Below are 19,022 nucleotides of genomic sequence, written 5' to 3' on the forward strand. Positions count from 1 at the left end.
TGTGTCAGCACTAATGCAGGCTGCATAAGTATGCAGTCGGGTGATATGTCGTACAATTTTAAAAGTATCAAAAATCGTTGTACTACCGAATCTATCGACTCCCTCCTACAGCTTCGCCACCTTGATAATGACACTCTTGGTCTCCAAAAAGTTGTCGAGGCTGTGCAGCCAGCCCTCGCGGCCCTGGCCAGACATCTTGTAGCCGCCAAAGGGCAGGTCGCGGGCGGTGGCCGGGCTGGTGCAGTTGACGCCGACGTAGCCGCTCTCGAGCGCCTTGGCGATGCGCAGGGCGCGGTCAATGTCCTTTGTGTAGACGCTGGCGTAGAGGCCGTACTCGGTGTCGTTGGCGCGCGCGACGGCCTCGTCCTCGGTCGCAAACGTGTTGATGAGCACGACGGGGCCAAAGACCTCCTCCTTCATGATGCGCGCCGCGTCGGGCGTGTCGACGAAGACGGTGGGCTCGACAAAGTAGCCGCCCGTCGTGTCGAGGCTGCCCTTGCCGCCGAGCGCGAGGCGGCCGCCCTCGGTCTTGCCCTCCTCGATGTAGGCCAGCACGGACTTGTACTGCACCTCGTCGGCCTGGGGCCCGTGGTTGACGGCCTTGTCGAGCGGGTTGCCAGCGGTGACGGCCTGGAAGCGGCGGGCAAAGGCCTCCTGGAAAGCGGGCGCGGCGGCGGCCTCGACGTAGATGCGCGAGTTGGCCATGCAGACCTGGCCCGAGTTCCACTGGATGCTGTTGACCGTCTCCTCGACGGCCTTGTCCATGTCGGCGTCGGCAAAGACGAGCGCGGGCGACTTGCCGCCGAGCTCGAGCGTGACCTTTTTGAGGTTGCTCTGCGCGGCCATTTCCTGGATCAGGCGGCCGGTGCGGCCGCTGCCCGTAAACGACAGCGCGCGCACGTCCATGTGCCGCGCCAGCACGGCGCCGCTCGGCAGGCCGTGGCCCGACAAAATGTTGAAGACGCCCGGCGGGAAGCCCGCCTCGACGACCAGCGCCGCCACGCGCGCCGACGTCAGCGGCGCCTTCTCACTCGACTTGAGCACGACCGTGTTGCCGGCAATCAGCGCGGGCGCCGCCTTGCTCGACAAAAACAGCAGCGGCACGTTCCACGGGATGATGGCCGCCACGACGCCCACGGGCTGCCGCAGCGTCAGCGTCACGTAGCCGGGCGTGTTGAGGCTCGACTGGCCCTGGATGTGCGGCCACGCCTCGGCGTAGTGCTCAAAGTTGCCCGCCGCCGCAAACGCGTCAAAGTACGCCGCGACCGGCCGGCCCATGGACACGGCCTCGAGCTCGGCCAGCTCGCTCGAGTGCTGGCGCAGCAGTTCTGCCAGCTTGCGGAAGGGCGCCGCGCGGGCCGAGGGGTCCAGGGCCGACCACGCAGGGAACGCGGCCTTGGCTGCGGCGACGGCGGCGTTGGCATCCTGCTCGCTGGCCTCGGGCACGTCGGCGACCTTGTCGCGCGTGGCCGGGTTGTAGAGCGGGAACGTGTTCTTGTCGGAAGCTTCGACGAGCTGGGCGGAGGGGGAGGACATGTGTGTTAGTAGACGTCCAGTGAAGCGAGGTAGAGAGGCATGGGACTATAACTATATTTACCTCTCCGTTGATGAGCAGTTTGGGCGAGATGGAGACAACCATGATCGCGGTGTGTAAATAAAGAACAATGCGTTGCACGACGAATGATGCAAGGATAGAAAGATAGATGCAGACGGGCGACAGACGACGATGGAGGATGGACGCAGGACAGAGTCTCGGCAAGGAGGACTAATATAGAACACGGAATGCTCCCCTCGTTTGCAGAGCAAGTAGAATAAATGGACACGACGTATGAGGACAGAATACACTAGACGGATGGAGTAGGTCGCAGACAGATACAAAGACACATAGACACGTAAACACATAGACATAGACACAGACACCTTGGCACAGACACACAGACGACACTGCAGCCCATGCTCCGCATCTTCCCGCTCTTAGGCCACTGCAAAACTGCGTCGGCAGGATGTCGGGGATCCATGCAGAAAACACTACCGTGAAGAAACATTGTAACGAAGAAATAAAGACGGGGCTAAAGAGGGACAGGAAAGGGAAGGGCCTGCAGAATGGGGTAGACTGACAAATGTGGACTGGACGGCAGTGCCAAGTGCCTCTGAGTGTAAAAAGGGTGGAGAGGGCCAACGAGGGCGAAAGGAGCATATCTCCGCATTTCAGAACCAAAAAAGAACCACGCACCCGGTGTTTATCCACCCGCGCCGTCGGCAGAAGAGATTCTCCGCAGAGAGATCCTTGCGATGATGTATAGTCGTTTTGTGGCATTCACTATTCATTTTGGTTAAATAAACCATGTTGTGCAAAATACAATAGAAATAAAATATATAAATCAGACTTCCCGTCTTCCAGTAAGTACGTGGACGTTTGTGTTTGTTCAAAGAGTCTAACCAAGCCGACCTGCGCCTCTCCTCGCACGGCTTCCCATAGATTGCCTGTTCGTCTGCTGACATTGCTTCCCACTTTTCACTTGCGTAGTTGATGTCTCCCTTGGGCCAGGCCTGGGCCTCTTCCGAGTCCTGGACAGACTCGTGGAAGATGTTAAAGTCTCGCTTCGGCGAATACCCCAAGGGCCAACCAGGAGGCGTCTCATGGAATGGCGGTGGCTCACGACCCTCGGCGAGGTTTTGCTTGCGGGCCTCCTCCTCCTCGGACGTCCACTCGTTGATGGCCGCCACATACTGGTCGTGGGGGATCGTTTGCATGTAGACAGGTTGTGCCATTTGATGTGGAATGATTGGGCTCCAGTTCGACCAAGGCGGCATTTGCGTGGCCGCGGGATTCAACAGTTTACTTTTGCTGTTCGGTGTGTAGACGAGTCTGCCACCATCATGCGACAGACGTAGGCCAAAGGGGTTGGGCACGGGCCAAAGGGGTTGGGCACGAGCTGGAGACGGGGCGCCGGCGGATACGTGCGAACGAGCTGTCGAATGGATTCGTCGTATTGTTCTCTTGGGCCCAGCTCGAGGTCGGGCGACGACTTGAACTGCAGAGCAAACCGCGCATCGAGGCCACAATGTTCGTATATGCCTCGCCCCAGTCGTTGTCGCCCTTGATGCTCAAGAGCTCGTCCGCCATCTCATCAATCACCCGGTAAACTCGGATCGGCCCAAGAATGCGAAGAGGTCCGTCCGGGTCGGATCGTCCGGGAACGGGAAATTGCTGTACACGAGGATAGACCGGGACATAAGAGACGGGCCCACCAGGTTCAAAGTCAAAAGGTCGTCTCGGCGGGTCGGCATTCTGTTGATGTTGAGGTTCGTTTTGACTCGAGTTGACAGAGCTAGCGGCAGCTCCTTGGCCACCGAGACCCCCGAAGCCACCGAAAGCACTCAGCCCACCAAGACTAGTAGGTGTTAAAGTAACCGGCGGGATTTGTGCTGGTGGAGGTGGAGGCGGAGGCGGTGGTGGCGGCGGAATGCTTGCCGGCTGTCCTGGATGTGATGATTCACGGGGTTGAGAGGATGCCACCGTCGGCCCAACTGTTGGAATAGGCGCGAATTGCTGACCGGGGTTCTGTAACATTGCCTCCCCTGACTCGTTCATCTTGTTGTCCACATAATGTTTTATGATGGCGTCGAGACTCTGCAGGGACAGACCCTCCGCCCTGAGTGCCAATTTGTAGGCCTCGCTGTTGCCGGGAACGGCCATCGCGTCAGCATGGGCCATCCTCTGTGCTCTGTATCCCGCCGCCGGCTCGGCTTGATGGAAATTGGTTGCTAAAAGCTGCATCGCTCGAGGCGGCAAAGAATCAGAACCATCGCGCTCGAGTTTTGCGACAAGCTCGGCCGGCGTGCTCATCTGGACGTCCATGTCCTTGGTCGCGGCACGGATGCGTTCCTCGACAACACCAGGCGATGGTCAGCCGATAATTTCGTAGCGCTGGGCCTGGGTCAACAAGTGCTTTGCGCCAATCAGGGCGCGGCTGTAAATGTCGCCGCGAGCCAAAATCATAGTACAGTCGCTGCTCGTCAACGAGTCGGGATCGTTGAGAGCTCTGTCATACACCTCCTGTGGGATGGAATGTGCGACAGGATTTCCGGTGCGTAGCGATTCGAGTCGCAGCCGTTTGCGGACTCGGATCTCTTCCCGGATGGAATTGGCCAGGCAGGCATCGGCCTCCTTCCTTTCCCGCAGCTCCTCAACTGTGATCAAGTAGCCGTCGTCGTCACGGACGTATTCTATCGCAATCGCATCTTCGCTGTCGGCTCCGCCGCTTCCGCTCACGCCTGGTTGTTCCATGCTGCGTTGTGTCCGGGGACAGCGTGTTCGAGAAGTTATGTGAAAAGGAACGGTAAAACATTCATAAAAAGGGGGCCGGGGTGAGGTCGGACCTAGGCAGCATATCAGAATAACGTGACCAAACACGGAACGAGTCCAACGTCAGGAGTACAAGACAGAGACGTCGAGAAAAAAGAGTTGTATTTATATGCGGTCGTGAGAGCGGCTGAGGGCGGGGCCAATCAGCAACGAACTGTGGCCCCATATTTCCCGATTGGGACGGCCGTCCACGGGGGCGGCCACAACAGTGTGTTCTCCTGTCCAATAACAACACCCTAACAGACATGAACATAACATAACACAGCATTACACACACTATCTAGCCATAGAGCACTTTCATACAAGACGCACAAAAACTATTCATAACTAAATGAATGTTTCTGAGAAAATCTAAACCTTGGTAAATAAACCTGAGCGGTACCGCATCCTCGGCTGGCCGGCGCCGGACGTCGTCGAGCAGCGCATCCGTGCGGCCACGAAGCCCACGGGCACGGAGCTGAGCACGCCGGCCGAGCTGTTCGCCAAGGCCGTGCGCCAGGGCACGCACACGCTGACGCCGATCGAGTGTCATTTGCTGGGCCATGGGTTCCGCGTCGAAGAGTCCGCGTTTGAGGACGACGACTTTAGCGACGAGGAGCAGGAACGGGCAAACAAGAAGGCCAAAACCATGGCCTCGTCGCTGTTTAACCAGTTCGGGATACCGGGCAACCGGGAGGCATACGTGGCCGCCGGCAAGGAGGAGGGTGTCAACTCGCCGGTTGTGGCCCATGCGCTGATGCAAAGCATAAACGCACACAGTCGCAAGCACGCTGCGTAGTTCGGGCAGCCCATCCCGGCCCTCTGGAAAGCACCAGGGCCGTCGGCGTCAACGGGACAGCCTGCCGAGGAGCCTGCCGAGGAGCAGGAGGACGAGTCTTCCCGAGCGCCGGAACCTGCCAGACTGCCCGCCGAGCTCCTTGTTAGTCCCGGTACTCCCTTCTTCCGGCGTCAGCTCAGTTCCAGTTCCGCCGTCACACAACCTGGATTCGGTCTGCCTGGCCAGCCTCCTTTTCAACCACAGCAATGGCCCGGCTTTGGTTCTGGCTTGCCCGGTAGTCATGGTCTCCCTGGCGCGCCTGGTGGTCTTGGCCTGCCTGGTGCGCCCGGTGGTCTCGGTCTTCCTGGAGCGCCTGGTGCATCAACGACATCAAGTCCAGGTGTACAAGAGGGATAGGCGACGTCCGTTGGCCCCGGGCCAGCAAAGGCCGCAGGTATTCTTGACGAGGTTACCAAGGCTCTCCTGTACATACACGGCGAGCGCCGGACAAAACGGATGGGCCGCAACGACTTTGATGAACGCTTCAACAACATCGTGGCATCGATACATGGGCTCGCGGACCGGTTCGCCGCGGCGTTGCCGCCCACCCCGCTACATCCGCTCTTTCGGGGTCCATTACGCGACCAAATTCCCCTTCTTCCGCCGAGTCGTGTTTTTGGACCAAACCCGTTCGGGCTGCGCCTGTCGCACGATGGCAGCCAAGTCAACTCGGCTGGCCCCTACACTACGCGCGACGAGCTGCCACGCTCGAGCACGTAGGTCGCGCCGTGGACGGTTTGGAGCGCCACCATCCCGCATCGGATGATGGAGCCCAGCAAGCGCGGTATGGGCATCGACGAATTCATAACGTCCATCCAGGCATGGACGGACAAGGAGGAGGCGGCCTGGCGCCACTACCGCGCGGCACGAGCCGCCGCCCGTGGCGTCGGCCAAGAGGCGGAGGCGGAGGCGCAGCCGCCGCTCTTTTTCCATACGCCACCGTCGTGGCCGATATCGTCGAGCGACAAACAGCCGTTCAACGTCTACTACGAGTCGGTCCAGGACACCGACGCCGCCAAGGCATGGCCAAGCGGTGAGATCCAGTACGCAAAGCACAAGTGGGACGCCATGACGGAGGGCGAGAAGGCCGTGTACGTCACGCTGTGCGAAGAACAACGGCGGCAGGCCTGGGTCGAGACGTTCCGATTCCCTCGGCGGTTCCAATAGTCATGTGGGCGTGTGGGCTGTGGGAGGCCATCGTTGGATCCATTTTAAAGGTGTTGAATCACAGCATGCGGTTGAAAATGCCATACTTTCGTCATTCAATATATAACATAGAATACAGTCAGCATGATTACCATTATCACCATTATCACCCCCATCACATCTGTAGTCCCCCGTGCAGCGTGTCTGGAAACTGGTCGCCCAGCATCGAGGCGGTGCCGTCATCGTAAACAGAAAAGAAGGGGTCGTTCATGTCGGAAAAGTATGCCTCCATGACGCCGGAGATTCTGGGGAGAAGGGGCAAGTTAGCACAAAGTCAAAGATATAAAATCAAAGATATAAAATCAAAGATATAAAATCAAAGGCATCAAATCAAAGACATCAAATCAGGGGTACACCGGGTGTGCACAGATCGACATACAAATTGGTCTGCTGCTGCTGGATGTCGAGGAAAAAGTGGCCCGGCGTAGGCGTCTCGCCCTGGGGACTGAAATGCTGGTCGCCGTTGAGCAGCCCGTTCTCCTCGAGCTGCGCCATGACCTCGAGCACGGCGTGCCCCGTCCAGAAGATCTGCTCCATGCCCTGGAGGATGCGCAGACAGGCGCGCACGTGCTCGGCCTGGGACGGATCGCCGCGGGCGAGCCCGAGCAGGAAGACCTGCAGCACCTCGAGGATGCAGCCGGTGTCGAGGGTGATGAGGCTGCTGAGGAGGCCGGCGTCCTGCATGACGCCGACGACGGCCAGCGACTGCTGGGCAGCCTCGAGGCAGGTGGCGCCAAAGGCCTCGAACGCGGCGCGCTTGGCGGGCGGCAGGGCGGCCAGCGACGCGCTGTGGAGGGCGCTGTAGAGCAAAAAGGGCCGTGTGGCGAAGATGGTGGCGCTCCAGTAGCGCAGGTGCAGGACGGCGACGGAGCGCTGGTGGAAGGATGCGGCGCGGGCGACGTCGCGCAGATGCGGCGGGATGGCCGCGTACCAGGCGCGCAGGCTGGCCAAGACGTCGCGCACGGCGGCCAGGGACGGTTTGGGAGCAGCGGCGGCGGTGGCCGACGGCGAGGCCGATGACGGCGACGACGATGACGGCAGAAGCTGCGATGGCGACGCCGACGTAGCGGGTGGTGTGGATGCTGCGACGGCCGGCATCGTCGATGACGACGACACCGACGACGACGACTGCCGGTCGTACAGCAGCTTGCACAGCCGTCGTCGGATCTGCGCCAGCGAGCACGACACCGTCAGGTAGTCCAGCGGCATGTGCGAGCCCGGCGACAGAATCTGCTCCGACAGATCGTGCACCCGTCCGCCGCTGCCACCCGCCGCCGCCGCCGCCGCTACTCCACCTCCACCACCACCCCCGCCGAGGGTATGCTCATCGCTGATGCCGGGGGGTTGCCGTAGCACAGCGCCACGTCCAGGTCGATCAGGAACAGCGTCGAGTAGAGCCGCAGGTCCACCTGCCGCTGGAGACAGCCCTTGGGCTCGATCGCGCGCTGCAGGTGCAACCCCAGCGTCAGCGAAATGCGCGCGGCCGCGCCAATGTAGATGTACGCCGTGTTGCTGAACATGCTGCTCTGCAGGGCCAGCGCCAGCAGACACAGGGCGCGCACGCTGTCCGAGTCGGCCTCGTCGCAGAGCGCGCTGACGAGGCCCTTGGCGAGGGCCAAGTAGCGCGCAGCGGGTGGTGGTGGCGCGGTGCCGGCTGTCCCTCCACTTCCACTTCCACCTCCGCCTCCAGCTGCTGCGGGGACCGTTGACGACGACGCAGACACCTGCGCCTGCTGCGCCTCACTCTCGCAGGTGAGGGCCAAGATTGAGTAGAGCGAGCACAGCAGGGCCGGCGTGGCGCTCGACGGGTCGCCGCTGTACAGCCGGTCGAGCACGGCGTAGAACCGCTCGGCCGACCAGAACCAGTAGACGGATTGGATGTCGCGGAAGAAGCGCGACACGCAGCGGTTGCAGAGGTCGCGCCGCGGCAGAAAGATTTGCATCCGCCGGCTGCCGCCGGAGCCGGCGCCGGCGCCCGGCACAAACGCGTGCACGGCGGCGTTGTAGACAGGTAGGTGCGCGTGCGGCGACGGCACACCGCCGCTGACGCTGACACCGCCCACGCCCACCGAGTCGGGCGTCGACGGCGGCAGCGGCGGCGGCGGCACCGTAAAGGGCGGCACCAGGTCTGTCTTGGCGCCCACGGCGGCCTTGTCGCCCAGGACGCCGCCGCTGCTGCGGGCCTCGGACCCGCGCCGGTGCCCCAGCGACCGCACGGCCGCGTGGAACCCGTAGCCCGAGTCGGCGCCCACGTGGCGGTACGTGCCGCGGGCGTCCACGCGCAGCCACCCCAGCTCGCCGTGCAGCTCGTCGATCTCGTCAATCGACGCGTCCAGGGCTGCGGCGTCTTCCGTCTTGGCCGCGACGGTTGACGCCGGCGTCGTCCTGCTGTCGTCGCCCACCACAATCGAGTCGCCCGACGACGCCGAGCCCTCGGACGGCGGCGCGGTCAGCAGACCCGCGTGGGCCTGTCTTTGCGTCTGGCCTTGTGTCTGTGTCTGTGACTGCATGGGCGTCTGCCCGCTGTACGTGTAGTCGGCCCCCCGAATCGGCTGGCCGGCCTCCAGCGCCTGCACCACCTCCCGCAGCGACTGCAGGTTGAGGTCCACGTTGGGCAGAAAGTGCTCCAGCGCCTTGGTCATGTAGCGGAACTCCTCCTCCGACACGTGGTAGTACGGCCGCTGCCGCCGCCGCGACGGGTCCAGGTGGCACACGGCGCTGATGCTGGCGCAGAATTGGCACGGCCCCGGCACCGGGTCCACGCACTTGGTCTTGCGGCTCTTGCACCGGTCGCAGCTCATGGGCGCGCGCCGTTTGCTGCCGGCCTTGGCCGTGTCCGTGGCGGGCGCCATGTTGGGGATGTCGGGGTGTGGTATGTGGTGGTTGCGAGGGTGTTGTGGATGGATGGTACGGTGTTGTTGATGTTGAGGATATGGTCGATGGTGATGTTGTGGATGTTATTGTTCTCCTTGGTGTTGAAGATCGATTATTTTGTGAGGGGCGGAATGAAGATGGGGAAGGGAAATGGGGACGGGAGGACAGGCAGAGAGGGGAAGGGAAGGGCCAAGGGAACGGGACAAAATAATAATACGAAAAATAAGACGTAGAAATTGGAAAATACTACGCATACAATAATGCACCAATGCCATGAACGAACAACATGTAAAGGAACAAAATGTGCCAGACTCGACGACAGGACGTGGATATAGAAGTCGCCGGGAGTCGGGTGCTCTGACAAGCTACAGGAGAGCAACTGACGACATGGACGCCTGTTGCAGACATTCAGACAAGGCCAGTAGAGGTCGTGTTCGGGGATTTCTTGGGATCTGACGACAAGAGGAGGAGCCGGTGGACGCCATGCCACGAGGCGTTTGCAAAGGCAGACGATCTGACACGAGAAGAAATGGAAGCAGGCTATGCTATGAACGACCACAACCGCCGAGGGTCCAGCTGGGGTCAATAATAGTCCTGTATGGGAGTCTTCTCTTGTCGTTTTTTTCCCTATTACTTTCTCTTCTCGTTTCCTTCGTACTCGTCTTCTCTCCACAGAATCCAGAATCCAGAATCCCCGCACGACGTCAACAGGAACGACAAGTAAGCCAAGGCAGCATGTCCCTTTTTCAGTCTCTTTCCAGTCTCTTACCGTGCCTTTCAACAACTGCCGGAATCCAACTCAGTCCAGACTCCACCTCACTTTTACGCGTGCGGGGTTGCACACGCCAATAGTGCTGTCAATCGTCTGTTCGGTTTGTCTGCCCCAACCGACAATGTGACGAAAAAGACACAGAACGAACGAGGCCAGTCTCAATGGGGAAAAGACTGGCTGGGGAAGTGCTCGAACGACCGTCGATGCCCTCGATTTGCATCGCAAAACCAACTGGGGAAAGGGATGTGGGGAAGTCAGGCCAGGGACCCGATCCTTGGGTCAACAATCGTCGCCATTCCACAATGCCACGCAATCCCAAGCCAATCCGGCCAACCCCAGTCCGACTAGTGTGTCTCGGTCAGGGTTGACAAAGATGACCATGGGACACTAAACGTGTGCAGACCAGGGAGTGGTTAGAGAGGAAAATAAGAAAAGGAAAGACAAAAAGGAATTAGGACAGAGACAGACAGACGACGACAAGTGACAACACCGAGATATCTCCCTGAATCGGAGAATTCTCCCACTGTTCGTCCGTCTGCCGTGTCTGCTTCTGCCGTCTTCGTGCTCTTTTGCCGGCCACGCTGTCGTTATTGGTGGATCATGGCCGTCTCTCTTGGCTGCTATCAATAGTGCCTGCGGTCCTGTGTGCGGTCCTGTGTGTCGGGTATTAAAGTTAATTACAAGGATCGCCTTAAAGCAACGTGTCTTAATTTGTTTCTTAAAGTCAACCCAGAGCTGGGATTGCTGCCACTATATCTCACGAAAATAATACATCATTTGCATAAACAAGCACTACTTCTGTCTTTATACACTTTCGCCTTCCTTCTTATCGTCACCTCTCACCGTCTACCGCTTCAATGTCCAGTGTATCGTATCTATGTGTATAACACGCGGCTCCTAATCATAAATATAATAAACGAATAAACTACATACTGCCACAACGTACTGCACCCACCGCCTACGCCTCCGCCGACACAACCGGGGCGGCCGCCGGGACAGCCGTCTCTCCGCTTGCGGCCGCCTGGACCTTGGCCAGGGCGGCGTCAAACTGCTCCTCGGCGTGCTTCTCGGCGTCAAAGCTGTGGATCCACTCGTCGCGCGGGAAGCCGATGCTGGTGGGGTCCTCCTTGACCTTGGCCCAGTCCGTCTTGTGCCACATGTCGCGCGTCGTCTCGCCCGTCTTCTGCACGGCGCCCACGCGGTCGTAGCGCAGCGCCTGGTGCGCGCGGACGGCCGCGGGCACCTGCGCCTTGCCGGCGCGCCGCAGGCACACGGCGAGCGTGACGCCGTCCTCCATGGCCTGCGTGGCGCCCTGCGCGCTGGTGGGCAGGAACGGGTGCGCGGCGTCGCCGAGCAGCAGGATGCGGCCGTGGGTGCTGGTCCACGTGGGCAGCGGGTCGCGGTAGACGAGCTTCCAGTCGACGAGCGACGGCGTCTTCTCGACGATGGCGCGGCACAGCGGGTCCCAGCCCTCGAGCACCTTGTACACGTCCTCGAGCTTGCCCGGGAAGGACCACGACTCCTTGATGTCGTGCTCGTCGCGGTGCGTCAGCACCCAGCAGCAGTCGCTGCCGTTCTTGATGGTGGAGAACAAGAAGTGCACGTCCGGGCCGATCCAGCCGTTGAAGGTGTCGCCGTTTTCGCAAAACTCCTTGGTGCGCGGGTCGCGGATCATGTCCGTGTTGGGGAACCACGCGCGCCACACGGCGTAGCCGCTGCTCTTGGGCTTGTCCTCGTAGCCCAGCACCAGCGTGCGCGCCTTGGACCGCACGCCGTCGGCGCCCACCACCACGTCCGCGTACACCCGGCGCCCGCCCTTGACCACGATGCCCGCCTGGTCGCCGTCCTCAAAGTAGTCCTCGACGTAGTGGCCCAGGTGGATGGGGATCTGCAGCTCGTCGCGCGCGTAGTCAAACACAATCTGGTGCAGCTCGCCGCGGTGGCCGTTGAAGACGGGCGCGTCCTCGGCCGGCGGCGGCGACTTTTGGTGGAACACGACCTCGCCCGTGTCGTACTTGTGGATGCGGAAGCCGTATTCGCGCAGGTCGATCGACACGGCCCGCAGGCGCTCGGCCACCGCGCCCGGCGTCGCGCCCCAGCGGTGGAAGATGCGGCCCGCGTTGGACCCAAACGAGATGATGTCGCCCAGCACCTTGAGCGCCGGGAACGACTCGTAAATCTCCACGTCGTGGCCCTGCCGGTGGCACTCGATGGCCGCCGTCAGCCCGCCGAAGCCGGCGCCCACAATCACCACCTTGATGCCCGTCTTGTCTTTTGACATGGTGGGACGTGTGTCGTGTGAGTGGGTGCTGGGGATGTGTTGGGATGTCTAGACTGTCTGGACGGTTGTGTTTGAGTTTGATTGTTTGGATGGATGACGGTCGATTAATTATCCAATATCCTATTTTCTTATAATCCGTACTCTCTATTTAATACATACGACGTACGTGGAATGACCTCTCAACCACCCGGATCGACGCGACCGCTTCGACCCGACTGGCACAATGGATGCGGCAAAGTGGGCGTGTCGACACGCGGGTGCGTCAAAGGGGCGTGGGAGACCATCTTCTTCACCCCTGCAGCCGCTGGAGACGGAGAGCGGAGGACAATTTGCCGGTTATTGGGGAAAGAGGGGCAGCACTTCTGGACACCGGCTGGATGTGCTTCGAGACTATTCCTGGCTGTTCCTCGAGACTCTGCCTGTCATCTTTCCACCATCGACTTGCGGGCATCGTTCGGGTCCCCATCTTGCCGTTCGTCGCACCCATCTGTCTGTTGTTTATAGACGGCGGACCAGTTATTGAAACGCATGGCCTCGAGTTTCTCCGTCAATCGCGAGCTTTGTCCGCAGACGATTGAATATCCTGCCGTCGTCTGTGCAGGACGGCTCCCGGCTCCACGCAGGTGTGCTCTGCACTCATGTTTCCACACATGTTTGGATGCATATTGCACGCATATTTGCACGTTTTGCCAAGTCTTACATGCCCGTCGCGGCGGACGGCTTCAGCCACCGACTCTCCGCACTACCCCTCAAACTGGCGACACTACCACCGACCAGAACCAGAGAACGACATCGGCAACATCTTGCCGAGGACATGAGACTGCTACCTACGACTTACTTCCATGCTAGCTGAGACTCGTGATGCGGTCGGGCTTCAACGCGGTCTCAGAATGCATGCGTACGGACTTGCCATTGGCCGTGATTCCGCATCCGTCTTGGACTCTCGCCGACTATTGCACCTACTATTGAATTCAGGAGCACGGAGAGCAGGCCTTTTGCGATTCGAAGAACAGCCATACTGTGACTGGCATAGCCAACTCCGTGTCCAATGACATTGCGTAAATCGTCTTATAAAGTGTGACATTGCCAAAATACATGTGATTCAACATGGTGATGTAAACATTGAATATAAACACGTTACACACTGATCACCACAACTCATACATCTCATACACATTCATGGCCACACACGCAGAGTACGGTGCCAGTACCACGGCCACAGAGGTCGCTGCCGCCTTTGCTGACCAGATCAAGGGAAAGAATGGTGAGGAGTAAACACCCGTTCGACTGGCGTCTCTGCCATCCCATTGCCAACCCATTGCCATCCTCTTCTAACCCCACACCAGTCGTCGTCACCGGCATCAGTCCGGCCAGCATCGGCTACACGACCGTTCTGGCCATTGCCTCGCAGGCGCCGGCGCACCTGGTGCTCGCCTCGCGCACGCAGGCCAAGCTGGACGCCGTCGTCAAGGACGTGCGTGCTGTCCATCCCAGCGTACCGCTGCACACGGTCCTGCTGGACCTTGCCTCGGTGGAGTCGGTGCGCGCGGCCGCACAGGCGGTGGCCAGCCTCGTCGACCACGTGGACGTGCTCATCAACAACGCCGGCATCAGCACGCCGGAGCGGCTCGCCAGCACGGCGCCCGACGGCACGCCGGTGGACGGCCAGTTCCTGACCAACCACCTGGGCGTGTTTCTGTGGACGTCGCTGCTGCTGCCGAGCCTGCGGGCGGCGCCGTCGTCGGCGACATCGCCGGCGCGGATCATCAACCTGACCAGCCAGGGCCACCACCTGTCGCCCGTGCGCTTCAGCGACTACGCCTTCACGGCGGGCACCTACAACGTCCCCGCCGACGAGAAGCCCCGCGACGGGCTGCCGCCCTTTTTCCTGCGCGAAATCGACGGTTACCCGGGCTTCCTGGGTTACGGCCAGAGCAAGACGGCCAACATTCTGCACGCGACCGAGCTGGCGCGCCGCTGCCGCCGCCGCGGCGACGCCGTGACCGCCCTGTCCGTGCACCCGGGCACCATCGAGACGGAGCTGTCGCGCTCGCTCGACCCCGAGGGCCAGGCGACCATTGCCAAGACGGCGCCGGCGGGGCTGTGGAAGACGCAGGACCAGGGCGCCGCGACGACGCTCGTGGCCGCCTTTGACCCGGCGCTCGCGCGCGTGGCCGTCGGCGACGCCGGCCAGCCGATTGGCTACCTCAGCGACTGCCAGCTGCGGGACGACATGGTGGCGGCACACGCAAAAGGGGCGGAAACGGCGACGCGGCTGTGGACGGCGACGGAGGCGATGCTGCAGCATACCGTGGATTTGTAGGCAGTTGGGTCAACCTAAGTTTATAAATCTATGGTATACATGAGGCGTATGTTGCTGTCGTCTGGAAGTGGTTCTATAGTCGAAATTGAGGTTGATAATTGCAAGTATATACAATAGAGTTATGTGAGTGTCGTAAACGCAAAGAAAGGCAAAATAAAGAAACAAAGATCATCTACCAAACATTTACATCTCCCCATGCGTTCATAATATCAATCTAGTTTTGCATTCACTCCATTCACTCCCGTATTATCATATCGGACTCGTTGAACGGTGGCCAACAACCACGGCATGGACTTTGGCGTGGGCGGCCTGCGCACGACCCTCCAAGCACTGGACGGCGTGGGGATTGCCCACGTCGGCGGCGGCGAGACCCAGGCGGAGGCTTTTGGCGTTGTCGTCCAAAAGGGCATCGCCTTTCTCGGCGTCCCCTACGTCTCCTTGCCCCTACTTCACCTTGACCACCTTGAGCTCGCCGTGCTCGTCAAAGACGGGCTCCTCGGCAATGGCGCGCTTCTGCGCCTGGTAAAAGGTGCTCATGCGGTACTTGCTCTCGCCGTCGAGCGGCTGCAGGTCGACCAGGGCCTGCTGGCCCTCGCGCACGAGCGTCTCGCGGATCTCCTCGGCGCGCGGCACAAAGGTGCAGCGGAACGGCTGCGGGCGCATGTTGAGGCCGTTGGTGAAGGCAAAGATGTCGACCTTGTCCTGGACGCCCGTCTTGGGGTCGCGGTAGGGCGCAATGGTAAAGGCCCAGAGCAGCCGGGCGATGGTGATCCAGACGCCCTGCTCGGCCAGTGCCTGGCCGCTGCAGACGCGGCGGCCCCAGCCGAACGTCATGTAGCCGCGGTCGCCGGGGAAGGGCCGGGCGAGGTCGCTGCCGGCGATAAAGCGCTCGGGCGCAAAACGGTCCGGGTCGGGGAACTCGCGGGCGTTGTGGTGGATGGCCCAGACGTTGCCCTGGACCCAGGCGCCGGCGGGGATGTGCCAGCCCTTGTACTCGTCGTCCTGCGTGGGCGAGTGCGGCTGGCCGCCGATGATGGCGACGGAGCGCCAGCGCAGCACCTCCTTGACGAGGGCGTTGACGTAGGGCAGGCGGCCGGCGTCGTGGTCGTCCCAGTCGGGCGAGCGCTGGCGGCCGACGACGGCGTCGAGCTCGGCCTGGGCCTTGCGCATGGGCTCGGGGAACGCGCAGCAGGCCAGCACAAAGGTGATGAGCGTCGACGACGACGTGTCGGAGCCGGCGCCAAACAGGTTGCCCGTCAGGCTCGACAGCTCCTCGGTCGACAGGCCGTACTTGCCGGCCTCGGCCTGCAGGGTCTCGGCAAACGGCGTGGGCGTGCCGGCCTTTTCGTGGTCCGGCTTGGCGGCGCGCTGGGCGACGGCCTCCTCGGCGAGCGTGTGGAAAAAGTAGTGGCCGCCCTTTTGGCCGCGGTTGCCCATGCCGCGGAACCAGGGCGCCCAGCGCGGGAACTTGGCCAGAATCGGGAAGGTCTCGAGCAGCATCGGGAACGACTTGCCGGGCACGTTGAGGTCGGCCGCCAGGTGCATCAGCGCAATGACCTCGGTGATGATGGGGTCGTTGTAGCTGGCCACGCGGCGGCCAAAGGCCAGCACGGACACGACGCTCGTGGCGTAGCGCTCCAGGTGCTTGACGTAGGCGGCCGGCTCGCGCAGGCAGTCGAGCGCCACGACCTTGCTCTCGTTGTTCTGCACGTCGCGGTACCGCCGCACCGCCTGGATGCCGACGCCCAGGTGCATCAGCTTGCGGTGCACGCGCCAGTGCTCGCGCTCCGTGTTGTTGCGGATCCGCATCGTCACCAGGTTCGACTGCCCCGTGCCCAGCTCGCCGAACACGACCATGCGCGGCCGCGACGCGTAGATCTGCGCCTTCTTTTCCAAAATCTCGTGCGCGCACCACGCGTCGTTGATCCACACCGTCGGGTTGCGCCCGATCCAGAACGTAATCAGCGGCGCCTGGTACCGCTCCGACAGCGCCTCAAAGTAGATCCACGGCTTGTTCTCGGGCAGCAGGAACGTGTTGCCCACAATCGGCAGCGGGAACGGCCCCGGCGGCATGCGCGCCCGCAGGTACAGCATGCGCGCATAGTCGGCGACGAGCACCGCCACGGCCACCGACACGACGGCCAGCAGCACGTTGGTGACGCCGAACTCGACCAGCATCTGCTGCAGCCGCACCAGCGACAGCTGCGGCGCAAACGCATCGACAATCATGGTCCGGCTGGGTGTGTTGAATTTGTTGGGTGTATTGGCTTTGTTGGGCGTGACGTCGGTGGTATAGATGGTGTCGGTCGATAGAATTTTGCACAGGTAGCGTTGCGGCGTAATGCGTCGACAGTATGAGAAAGAAGGAGGGCGACTGGAAACTGGGAATAAATCAAGGGAATATGGTTGGCGGTCGGATGTGCGGGAGGAAGTCTCTCCGTGGGGATGGCAGCAGTCCGGCAAACCAAGAAACGGCAGACGCCGCCAAATCCGTGGACAGGTCTTACAAGGAGAAGCACAACAATACGACGCAGCCAGGCGTGGGTTCTCCGAATAGCGAGGATGCTCCGTGTACGAGGCAAGGAAGAGTGAGGAAAGGCAGAGGGAAAGAAACAAGTTCACGGCCTGGGGATAGGCGGTAGGCAAGATGGAGGCGTGGACCGGATACGGATGAGGTCAATCGGGTCTTTGATGATAGTTTGTCATCATTTTAGCTTCAGTCTCTCCACTTGCTAGTTGAGCTCCGCAGACGACGGCAGACGGCAGACGGCGGCAGACGGGGCAGTCGTACTGCAGCTGACGATATGGCATAGCAGGGTTGGCCATGACGGTGTCTTGACTGCACGGAGTTTTCTCTTTTATTTTGTTTTATTTTGGTTTACTTTCTTTTCTTTCTTTCTTCTTCTCACTTTCACGTCAGTTGACGTGCCGTGCAGCTGTGGTACTACATCGGCTTGATCAATATAGGGTTTGACAGAGTATCCCTGGCCATGTCCTTTCGTATGTCTTTCTTTTCCTTCTTCAATATCCTGTTCTCGACCTAGTCGTCTTCTAATGAACAAGTCCAAAACCAACCCGAACCAGCATCCCCTCAACTCCAGTTTTCACTCCTCACTCGTCACTGTTTTCCAACGGTACATGCACTTTATTTGGTGGACAGAACGACCACGCTCGGGAAAATAGTGCCGATTGGGCCAAGTGAGGGCGGTCTGACAGGGACGCAGATGAGCTGCACAGGGACCATGGCGCTAGAGGATAAGTTGGACAGTGAAGACTGTGGGGAAGACACTCTCGACACTCTTTACGGCGGCTGCCACGAGTCATTCAGCTAGCAAACGACAACCACTCCATTTGGGCAAGGAGACTGCTCCGTTGGTGGTTCGACGGCTGACTGTGGGGAAGCCTAGATGAGGGGAAACCGCTAAAAAGCGAGAATAGGACGCCACGACTGACGCCTAGTTGGACTCGGCAGACGCGGTGCAGAGTTCTAGCAACAACAGGCGCAATGGACGGCGAGTGAGCGTCTGGGCGTGTTGGGCTGGCGCTGTTGGCCTTTTGACACTGGGCCTTTGATCTCTTGATCTCTTGATCACTTCCACAACGCGGATGTGTCCGAGGACACATGGCGCGGCTCCACTTTGCACATTTCGGATTCGGTCCAAAAAAGTGTCTCCACTTCCCAATGTCAGCCTTCGTCTTCACTCGACGAGTCGACGCCTGCTCTTTGTCTGGGGAACTGGATGCGATCGGCTCCACTTGGCCGCTGGTCGACTGGACTGGGTAGACTGGGCCCGCTTCGACTGGACACTGCAGAGTCGTTTGGCTCTGGTCATGCCCGTCTACCCCCGAACCCCTCATCCTGTCTCGACGATTTTCATCGGCACTTGTCTGTCACGAGAGTGTAGTTTGGCATCGGAAGTGGACATGAAGATGGAGAGACAGTCGACCATGGGGAAAGTGAGAATGAACGAAAAAAAGACAAAAATAAGAAAAAGGAACAAAAACAAACAGAACGAACAGCACGGATCCAATCGAGAAACGAAACCTGGTCACGAAAAGGGAGGTGGAGATCGCAGAATACGTTCATGCAGCTGAGAGTGTCGAGTAAAGCTGGATGTCAATCAATCGGACAGAGCATCCAGAAGTCGCCCAGCCGTTGCTACGATGTATTACGTCCTGAAAACCGCACGCCAGCCTGCACAACCCCCAAGACTTCCAAGACTTTCAAGACTGCCCCTTTCCTGTTTGGGGCCGCACGGGCTTCAGCTCCTGAATCAGCTCTAGAAACAGCTGTAGAAACCGCTCCGAAATAGCTTGTATGCAGGCCTGCAAGTCCCAGCCACTGAATGCTGTCCAGTCCACGCAAAGCACGGCGCCTGT

The 19,022-nt window shown here is 60.3% G+C and overlaps 9 protein-coding genes across 9 annotated transcripts; 3 read left to right on the top strand and 6 right to left on the bottom strand.

Annotated features, from left to right (window-relative positions):
- Positions 1-105: 105 nt before the first annotated feature.
- Positions 106-1,639, bottom strand: SPSK_05230 (uncharacterized protein; the record flags this gene model as incomplete). Its single annotated transcript, XM_016731980.1, has 2 exons — positions 106-1,515; positions 1,598-1,639. The coding sequence occupies 2 exons, from the start codon at positions 1,637-1,639 to the stop codon at positions 106-108; spliced, it is 1,452 nt and encodes a 483-aa protein (XP_016582940.1).
- Positions 1,640-2,240: 601 nt separating this feature from the next.
- Positions 2,241-3,862, bottom strand: SPSK_05192 (uncharacterized protein; the record flags this gene model as incomplete). Its single annotated transcript, XM_016731942.1, has 3 exons — positions 2,241-2,320; positions 2,409-2,972; positions 3,049-3,862. 3 exons carry the CDS (start codon positions 3,860-3,862, stop codon positions 2,241-2,243), a joined length of 1,458 nt encoding a protein of 485 aa, XP_016582941.1.
- A 48-nt stretch (positions 3,863-3,910) lies between these two features.
- Positions 3,911-4,291, bottom strand: SPSK_05685 (uncharacterized protein; the record flags this gene model as incomplete). The annotated part of the gene is made up of 1 exon (XM_016732426.1): positions 3,911-4,291. The coding sequence occupies one exon, from the start codon at positions 4,289-4,291 to the stop codon at positions 3,911-3,913; it is 381 nt and encodes a 126-aa protein (XP_016582942.1).
- A 409-nt stretch (positions 4,292-4,700) lies between these two features.
- Positions 4,701-5,906, top strand: SPSK_05352 (uncharacterized protein; the record flags this gene model as incomplete). The annotated part of the gene is made up of 4 exons (XM_016732101.1): positions 4,701-4,706; positions 4,791-5,073; positions 5,129-5,466; positions 5,544-5,906. 4 exons carry the CDS (start codon positions 4,701-4,703, stop codon positions 5,904-5,906), a joined length of 990 nt encoding a protein of 329 aa, XP_016582943.1.
- Positions 5,907-5,951: 45 nt separating this feature from the next.
- SPSK_05672 (uncharacterized protein) lies at positions 5,952-6,353 on the top strand (the record flags this gene model as incomplete). Its single annotated transcript, XM_016732413.1, has 1 exon — positions 5,952-6,353. The coding sequence occupies one exon, from the start codon at positions 5,952-5,954 to the stop codon at positions 6,351-6,353; it is 402 nt and encodes a 133-aa protein (XP_016582944.1).
- Positions 6,354-6,507: 154 nt separating this feature from the next.
- On the bottom strand, positions 6,508-9,244 carry SPSK_04943 (aldehyde dehydrogenase; the record flags this gene model as incomplete). The annotated part of the gene is made up of 3 exons (XM_016731702.1): positions 6,508-6,637; positions 6,772-7,722; positions 7,749-9,244. The coding sequence occupies 3 exons, from the start codon at positions 9,242-9,244 to the stop codon at positions 6,508-6,510; spliced, it is 2,577 nt and encodes an 858-aa protein (XP_016582945.1).
- Positions 9,245-10,996: 1,752 nt separating this feature from the next.
- SPSK_05306 (salicylate hydroxylase) lies at positions 10,997-12,319 on the bottom strand (the record flags this gene model as incomplete). The annotated part of the gene is made up of 1 exon (XM_016732055.1): positions 10,997-12,319. One exon carries the CDS (start codon positions 12,317-12,319, stop codon positions 10,997-10,999), a length of 1,323 nt encoding a protein of 440 aa, XP_016582946.1.
- A 1,179-nt stretch (positions 12,320-13,498) lies between these two features.
- SPSK_05374 (uncharacterized protein) lies at positions 13,499-14,642 on the top strand (the record flags this gene model as incomplete). The annotated part of the gene is made up of 2 exons (XM_016732123.1): positions 13,499-13,583; positions 13,666-14,642. The coding sequence occupies 2 exons, from the start codon at positions 13,499-13,501 to the stop codon at positions 14,640-14,642; spliced, it is 1,062 nt and encodes a 353-aa protein (XP_016582947.1).
- A 444-nt stretch (positions 14,643-15,086) lies between these two features.
- SPSK_05137 (cytochrome P450 monooxygenase) lies at positions 15,087-16,871 on the bottom strand (the record flags this gene model as incomplete). The annotated part of the gene is made up of 1 exon (XM_016731887.1): positions 15,087-16,871. One exon carries the CDS (start codon positions 16,869-16,871, stop codon positions 15,087-15,089), a length of 1,785 nt encoding a protein of 594 aa, XP_016582948.1.
- Positions 16,872-19,022: the final 2,151 nt, after the last annotated feature.

Source organism: Sporothrix schenckii (assembly GCF_000961545.1).
Source record: "Sporothrix schenckii 1099-18 chromosome Unknown Cont49, whole genome shotgun sequence".
NCBI classification, from domain to species: domain Eukaryota; kingdom Fungi; phylum Ascomycota; class Sordariomycetes; order Ophiostomatales; family Ophiostomataceae; genus Sporothrix; species Sporothrix schenckii.